Consider the following 8388-nt stretch of genomic DNA (forward strand, 5'->3'; position numbering starts at 1 on the left):
CACGATTGCAATACAAGCACAAGATTCCAAATAAGTGATTGAACCAAACTACAGTGAGAAGGAATATGTTATTTGTCAGATTTGAAAGCTATCTAATTTTATACAAGTTACAAGTTACAATTTTAATTTATGCAATTATCTGTTTTCATCTATTTATTGTCTATCAAACGGCGAAGTAGGTTATTGGCTTCGGGAATCTGTTTGTGATGTTACATGACCCAAAATCAAAGAACACTATAAATTTGGATATGTTTATTCCTCCTTCTACTGAGGGTAAAAGACTACAAAAAAGAAAATAACACAATGTAAATGACAAGCAAACATGCATGTATCAATCATATGATAAGTCATTTATAACAAACAATCAATATCAAACATAAAAATATTGGATGAATAACACCGACTTTATACTAGTAAAATCTTGAAAATAAAACCAACTTTTTACGATTCACACGTTCCATACAGTGAACATTAAAAAATCTGACATGACCCATGTGATCAACTCATTTGACGATTCGCACTTTTCATACAGTGATTTGAACAACGTGGTTTGTGTGTGAAATAATTCAAAGCGTATACTTTATAATCAGTAAAAATACTTATGTAAACTTTATATAACAATAGTTTTAAGATAAATAAATGTAAAGAACTTACTCTATGGCGCTTATAACCAGCAAATATAAGTGTTGAAAGCAGAACAAATTTGACAGGAAATGCGTCTGACATTACAGAAATTCTAATAAAGGAAACAAATCGGAAATCCGTTCCGGTAACATTACACTCCCCTTCCGATATTTCTAACTGAAAATCGCTATAAAAAATTAACTCATTTATCTTTAATCACATGATGGTAAATTATTACTTCTATAGCATGTTAAACTTGAAAAACTAGAGAAAAGATGTGTGATACATTGTTACTCACAATACACATACATTCAAAAAAATGACAATGAATGAACATAAAAAATCATACTAAATTTCTCAAAAATCTCACAATGTATCTATAATATAAACCACTTGCAATTGTCGAACTGAAGAGTTTTAAGATGCTTCAATCAATCGAACCAATTCGCTTATTGGTCTCACATACGACTTCCTTTGTCCATCAACGACTATAGACACTTGGACCTTTCTAACTTTAGAATCATCACTTTCAAATACTTTGTCAATAACACCAAGTGGCCATTGACTTCGAGGAAGCTCGGTCTTCCGCATGAGAATGACATCACCTTCAAGGAAATTGTCACCTCCAGATTTCCATTTCGGACGAGCCTGAAGGCTATCGATGTACTCTGTTTGCCAACGAGACCAGAATTGATCGGCTAGATACTGAACAAGTTTCCACTGGCTTCGCATCGCATCCTTTGTTCCGAATTCAACTTGTCCAAGAGATCCACTTGACGACGCAGGCTTCTGAGTTAAAAGAAGAGATGGCGAAAGAACTGACGGGTTTTCAGGATCACTAGAAACTGGAACCAATGGCCTCGAATTGACCATGGCACTGACTTCGCACATTAATGTTGAAAGTACTTCATGTGTTAAATCCTTGAACTTATTTTGCAATAACAATGAATCTAGAATACGTCTACATGAGCCTATCATGCGCTCCCACACACCACCAAAATGTGATGCATGAGGGGGGTTGAAAATCCAAACTATTTCATTGTCTGATAAAAACTGCTTCATCGGAGTGTCTTCAACGAATTCTGATACAATATTAAGCTCCTTCGCAGCACCTATGAAATTAGTACCACGGTCTGACCTCAATTCCTGAATTGGTCCACGCAAAGCAATAAATCTTCGCAAAGCGTTAATAAAAGAGGCACTACTTAATTCCTCAATAAGTTCCACATGTATTGCACGAGATACTAAGCATGTCAATAATAGACCCCAACGTTTGTTTGAAGAACTTGCTGCGCGTGTTCGACGGACAATAACTTGCCATGGACCGAAAACATCCAAACCTACATAAGTGAACGGTGCATCAACTTGTAACCTGTCAGCTGGCAGGTCTGCCATTTGAGTCCAACCGAACTTGCCACGTAATTTCCTGCAAAGTACACAATTATGGATGACACTATTGACTTTTCGCTTAACGCCTAATATCCATAAACCAGCAGCACGTATTGCGCCTTCGGTCATTGTCCTGCCCTGATGTTGAACCTTCGCATGATAATGTCTTATGAGAAGAATTGTGACATGGTGGTTTCTCGGTATAATATATGGATGTTTGTCTAGTGGCAAGTCTGCAGTATTATCGCCCTTAGTAAGCATATGTCTGATACGACCTCCAACTCGCAAGACACCATTGTTATCTAAGATAGGGTTGAGTGATATTAACGAACTATTCTTCGGTAAATTCTGACCACATCCTATTGCTTCAAGTTCCGTGTGAAAACATTCGTTTTGCACATGTTTTAAAACCACAAGTTCAGCTTCCTCTGTTGTAACAGCTGATTTGTCGCCACTTTTTCTACGCATGCAAACTTTCATAAGTCGAACCATACAAACTAATTTTGACCACTTAGAAAATTTATCAATACTGTTACATAACAGACAAGATGTAGATACATGTAGAGTTGATTTAGCCGTTGAAATAACAGTCCTTACTTCCTTATCAATATCGGGTTCCACTAACGGGAAATTCAGATCATCGATAGTTTTTAAATTCGTTGTTAGGCAACTCGGTCCTCTTATCCATTTGCTTGATGGTAAATCACTAGCAGAGAACGGGCGTGTCGCAAGATCAGCTGGATTTTCTTTAGTCGGGATATGATTCCATTGTTTGGGCATACTAAAGGCTCTGATTCGGCCTACACGGTTTGCGACATACACAAAAAATCTTTTTTCATCGTTCGAAATATAGCCAAGTACTATTTGGCTGTCAGTATAGAAATGAAAGTCTTCATTGTCTATGTCTAATTGATCTTTAATAATCTCTGCTATGTCTATTCCAAGCACAGCAGCACATAGTTCCAGACGGGGTATAGTATGTCCGTGCTTCGGAGCAACCTTCGTTTTTCCAATAAGGAATCCTATATCACTAGTTTCTCCTGAGAACACCTTTAAGTACGCAACGGCGGCTACAGCTTCCTTCGATGCATCACAAAAAACATGAACTTCTAACCTACTTGCATTCTCAACTGAATAAATACAATACATTCTTGGAATACACAATTCACAAAGGTTCTTCAACGAGTCAACCCATAATTTCCAGCGTTTATGAAAATCTTCCTCTAGCGGATCATCCCAGTCGGTAGATGAAGAGCATGACATAATCTCGCGTAGCAATAACTTTCCTTCTAGAGTTACTGGTGCGGTAAAACCAATGGGGTCGAATAAGCTGTTGATAGTAGAGAGCACCCCACGGCGCGTGAATGGCTTCGGTTCTGTATCGACACTAAATACAAAGGCATCTAAATTAATGTCCCATGATATGCCTAGACTTCTTTGCAACGGTAAATTTTCTTCGTCAATGTCAATGTTTTTCAAGTCTTTCGCAAGATCATCTTTAGCAAATTGTTTAAGTACTTCTGTTGAGTTCGACGCAATTTTGTGTAGTCTTAATCTGCCGCCTTTCATCAATTCGCTTTGTGTATTCTTCACTAAATCAACGACTTCGCACACACTTGAACAACTTATTAGTCCATCATCGACGTAGAAGTTCTTAGATACAAATTTCTGAACGTCTAGAGATGCCGTTTGGACAGATCTACGCAAACCATATGTGGCAACAGCTGGTGAAGGGCTGTTGCCAAATACATGAACTGTCATTCTAAACTCCTCCAGAGGTTTACTTAAATCACTATTTGGGTGCCATAAGAAACGAAGATAGTTGCGATGATCGGTCTTAACACGGAAGTTATGAAACATTTGTTCCACATCAGCGGTTACTGCAACGCGTTCACGACGAAACCTAAGCAGAACTCCTTGAAGACTATTCGACAAGTCTGGGCCCGACATTAACACATCATTGAGGGCTACACCTCCAAATTGAGCGGACGAATCAAAAACAACTCTGATAGATTCTGGCTTTCGAGGATGGTATACCCCGAACATGGGCAAATACCATCGCTTATCATTCGGTAATAGACTTGGTGCTTTTTCAGCATGACCACGTTCAAATATTTTGTCCATAAACAACTTCACATGTTCCAACTTAGTAGGATTACGGCGCAAATTCATGTCAAGAGAATTGGCGCGTTTTAACGCAAGAGCTTTGTTATCTGGCAATGGTTGAATATTCTTACGAAATGGCAAAGGTGCGGTCCAATGCCCATCAGTGTCTTTTTCAAACTCTGAGTCCATTAACCTTAGAAAACGTGTATCGTCCACTGAAAGTCCTATTTTGTTATCCTTATCTGTTTTTATAAATAAATCGGTTTCAACCTTAATTTTACTTTGACAAGGTTCAAATAATGTTGGTCGACCGCTATTTGTGATGTATGTTTTGTATACAGTTATTTCAGGAACATGTGCATTTCCAAGACAGACTTGTCCAACAATGACCCAACCTAAGGGTAACTTTTGTGCAAATGGGAGCCGGTCTCCCTCAGTTCTCTGATCTAATACATAATGCACTGCAGATATGTCTCGACCAATTAATAGCTCTATTTCTATGTCTTCCATCACTTTAGGAATATATTTGGATATTGGTTTGAGATGGGGATATTGAAACGCAATTTCTGGAGACGGAATCTCGTCTCCTTTGCAAGGAATGTCATTACATTCTATAATGTTTGGCAATTTATACATACAACTTCCATCTAAAGACTGAACAGAATATCCAGTTCCTTGCCTACCACTTGCTTGAACTTTACCAGCACAAGAAATCAACGAATAATTTATATCAGGTCCATGATCCTGGAATGCGTTAAAGAGGTTAGATGTTGCTAATGTGTGCGAACTCTGATCATCAATCATTGCGTAGACAATACGATGTTTTTCAGGCATGTTGTGATTTACAATTTTTACCGGAATAATTTTGGCGCATGATTTGCTTGTATTTTCAGGATACCCACACACCTGTGTACACGACACCTTAACATCATCACCAGAGTCCTTGGTCCCCTCCCCTTCTTGGACTGAGACCTCCACATGAAGTGCTGTGGGATGTGATTGACTCTTACATATAGCACATTTAATATTGTCATATTTACAGTTTGCAGCCCTATGCTTTGTTGGACCACAACATTTGAAACAAATACTGTTTGTTAGAATAAAGTTTCGTCTTTCCGATAAGGGTTTCTTCCGGAATGCCATACAATCATTAAGAAGATGATTTGTCTTGTGTATCGGGCACAAATTTTCCTTGTGTAACTCATTGTTTGTTTTTCTTTCCTCTGCAATTGTTTCTGTTTTATGAGTAGAAATGTTCACATTTCTGTACGATTTCCTATACGTGCGATCTTGTTCGCTTGCACTACTTGTTTTCTCATGAGTACCGGTAAGTTGAAAACTTGGGTCATTCTTCATTTTAGCGATTCTCTGTATGAATTGTTCGAAAAATGTAAACGGGGGATAGACACATTGTTCTCGTTCCTTGTATCTTGTTGCATCTGATGTCCATTTCTCACGGAGATTCCATGGCAGTTTGGAAATGAGGAGATTAACTCCTGTCGAGGAGTCAAAATACGAAAACAGAATGTTATACTGAGGTTGACATTTTATTGAAGCTATTTCAGAAGCAAGGTCTGCTAACTCATATAAGCGTTTTGGGTCTTGTTTGTCAATGACCTTGAATGACGAAATTCTTCTTTTTAAGCATGTCTCTATGACTTCTGGCGAACCGAACCTTTGTTCTAGTCGTTCCCAAATTTTCTCAACTGCTAAACCTGGATTTATCGCATTACATGCACGAATGGTTGACGCATGTTTTGATGACTCAGGCCCTAGCCAACGTACTAATAAATCGAGTTCTTCTGTAGAAGAAGTGTCTAATTCTAGCATGATGCCCTTAAAATTTATTTTCCATGAAACATATAGCATGGGATTATCGTCAAATTTCGATAGGCGATTTAAGATGAGATCTTTCTTAATCAAAAAGCGACTTAGTCCAGTGGCAGATTGTAAGGTTGAATCATCTATTGTTCTTGGTTTAAATGCTGAAGCAGATGCATTTAGCGTTGAAACTGGTTCAATATTACTTGGTTGTTCATAATTATCACTTGTGAACTTTTGGCTAGCCTGGCCATGCGGAGTACTAGATGAAAAAGTTACATGGTTGTTGTTATTAGAATCTGTCTTTGTGTCACTACAAAATCGTTCATCAGAATCTATTCTTTTAACTAAAGTCTGATCATGATCATCTAAACTTAACAGATAGTCACTTTGAGCACTTTTCAACTCTAACAGTGCCTCTAACTCTGCTGTTTGCTTCCGAATCTCAATCTCAGTTTCTAAACACTTTAATCTAATACGTTTGGCTTCAAGTTCTTTTGATTGTCTTTGTTGGGTAGCTGTACTAGCTAATGTTACAGAATCTGTACTTACAGATGGTTGTTGTGGCACAGGAGAATCTATGCAAAAAGATTGTTGCACAGGTAGACTTCTATCAGGAGACGCCTGCACAGATGAACTTCTTTGTGGAGATGGCTTATTACTAACATGAACTTGATCAAAGCATTCATCAAAGTCTGAAAGTAGTTGTTTAACCAATTCAATGTTTTTGTCCAATGATTTATCGTAATCATCTCTACTTTCACAAAATGACTGTATTTTGTCTGAAAACGCATGTCCTTCAGCTTGACACATCTTTGCTGTTGCTGTATAAGATCTTTTACTGTGATGTTACATGACCCAAAATCAAAGAACACTATAAATTTGGATATGTTTATTCCTCCTTCTACTGAGGGTAAAAGACTACAAAAAAGAAAATAACACAATGTAAATGACAAGCAAACATGCATGTATCAATCATATGATAAGTCATTTATAACAAACAATCAATATCAAACATAAAAATATTGGATGAATAACACCGACTTTATACTAGTAAAATCTTGAAAATAAAACCAACTTTTTACGATTCACACGTTCCATACAGTGAACATTAAAAAATCTGACATGACCCATGTGATCAACTCATTTGACGATTCGCACTTTTCATACAGTGATTTGAACAACGTGGTTTGTGTGTGAAATAATTCAAAGCGTATACTTTATAATCAGTAAAAATACTTATGTAAACTTTATATAACAATAGTTTTAAGATAAATAAATGTAAAGAACTTACTCTATGGCGCTTATAACCAGCAAATATAAGTGTTGAAAGCAGAACAAATTTGACAGGAAATGCGTCTGACATTACAGAAATACTAATAAAGGAAACAAATCGGAAATCCGTTCCGGTAACATTACACTGTTAGCTAGTAGTTACTGCGGTCAGATTCTTGTTATTACACAATATAACAATCAGAGTCATCTGTTATCTCGACTCTCAATGTATGGTACTGGTTGGCGGTAACAAGTTCCAAAACATTCTTTGTGAAATGAGTGTTTTTGAACTTGTTTAGTGGCGGACTTTATAGGCTGCACCAGTACCGATGAACTTGATTTATCACTGTATTATTATTTCATTTAGAACATTTATCCATGTTATCTTTATTTTCACCTCAAACGAAATTTCTCATGTTGATTTTGGACATCTGTTGCCAGGGTTCAATTCAGCACCCCATTATTTCAAAATTTTCATTTCATTTTAGTTTTTATTTGAATTTTGAATTTTATTTATCTATTTTATTTGCATTTTATTTACGGTTGCCCAAAGACCCTTTGTTTGTGGGTTGGTAACCGACAGAAGCCATGATCTTACTTCGCCAATAAAATATATTTTGACTTTAATAACGTCTTCTCTCTTATAATTCGATTTAAAGGGCTTGACCGTTAAATCACGTTATCAGAGGAAGACAAGACTTGCTACAGTTCATGCACAGGTCAATGTAACGCGCATGTCTTAATTCGATTTCACGGCATATCAATTTTACCACCTAAAGCACTCCTCATAATATTTTGAATGCACGGTCTGCTAGGAAGTAACTATATATATCTAAGGTCAGATTGTTGAGTTTATTGTACGCATAATTAATGTAAACCCACCCATCCCTCCTCTTATATTTTTTCGATACTGCTGTTTTATGTCTTATTTTACAGATTTCTGCTTGTTTTTAACCTCAACATAGAACTCCTGTCACGGCTTCTGGATTTACAACTCTTCGCCAGTCTATAAACACAATTAACCACATTATGCCGTGCATCTGACGAGTGATAACGGATTAACAGTCATAGTGAACCGATTAATAATGTTATGACAGTCTTTTAGAAGAGTTAATCACTAGGGCGGACTTTATAGGCTGCACCAGTACCGATGAACTTGATTTATCACTGTAT

At 37.0% G+C, this 8388-nt stretch overlaps 1 protein-coding gene across 2 annotated transcripts; it reads right to left on the minus strand.

The window, feature by feature from the left end:
- Positions 1–202: 202 nt before the first annotated feature.
- Positions 203–7355, minus strand: LOC134724698 (uncharacterized). Of its 2 annotated transcripts, XR_010108480.1 has the most exons (3): positions 7235–7355; positions 655–6861; positions 203–281 (listed from the first exon to the last, which is right to left on the minus strand). XR_010108480.1 is itself a non-coding variant. In XM_063587872.1 (2 exons), exon 2 carries the CDS (start codon positions 6751–6753, stop codon positions 1042–1044), a length of 5712 nt encoding a protein of 1903 aa, XP_063443942.1. In that variant the 5' UTR covers positions 6754–6861; positions 7235–7355; the 3' UTR covers positions 218–1041. The 2 variants fall into 2 exon arrangements, 1 of the variants encoding a protein (XP_063443942.1); XM_063587872.1 differs by having other exon boundaries at positions 218–6861.
- Positions 7356–8388: the final 1033 nt, after the last annotated feature.

This window comes from Mytilus trossulus, chromosome 7 (assembly GCF_036588685.1).
Source record: "Mytilus trossulus isolate FHL-02 chromosome 7, PNRI_Mtr1.1.1.hap1, whole genome shotgun sequence".
NCBI classification, from domain to species: domain Eukaryota; kingdom Metazoa; phylum Mollusca; class Bivalvia; order Mytilida; family Mytilidae; genus Mytilus; species Mytilus trossulus.

Excerpts from the sequence above, each read along its gene's own strand:
- LOC134724698 (XM_063587872.1), bottom strand. The coding sequence starts at position 6,753 with ATGTGTCAAGCTGAAGGACATGCGTTTTCAGACAAAATACAGTCATTT.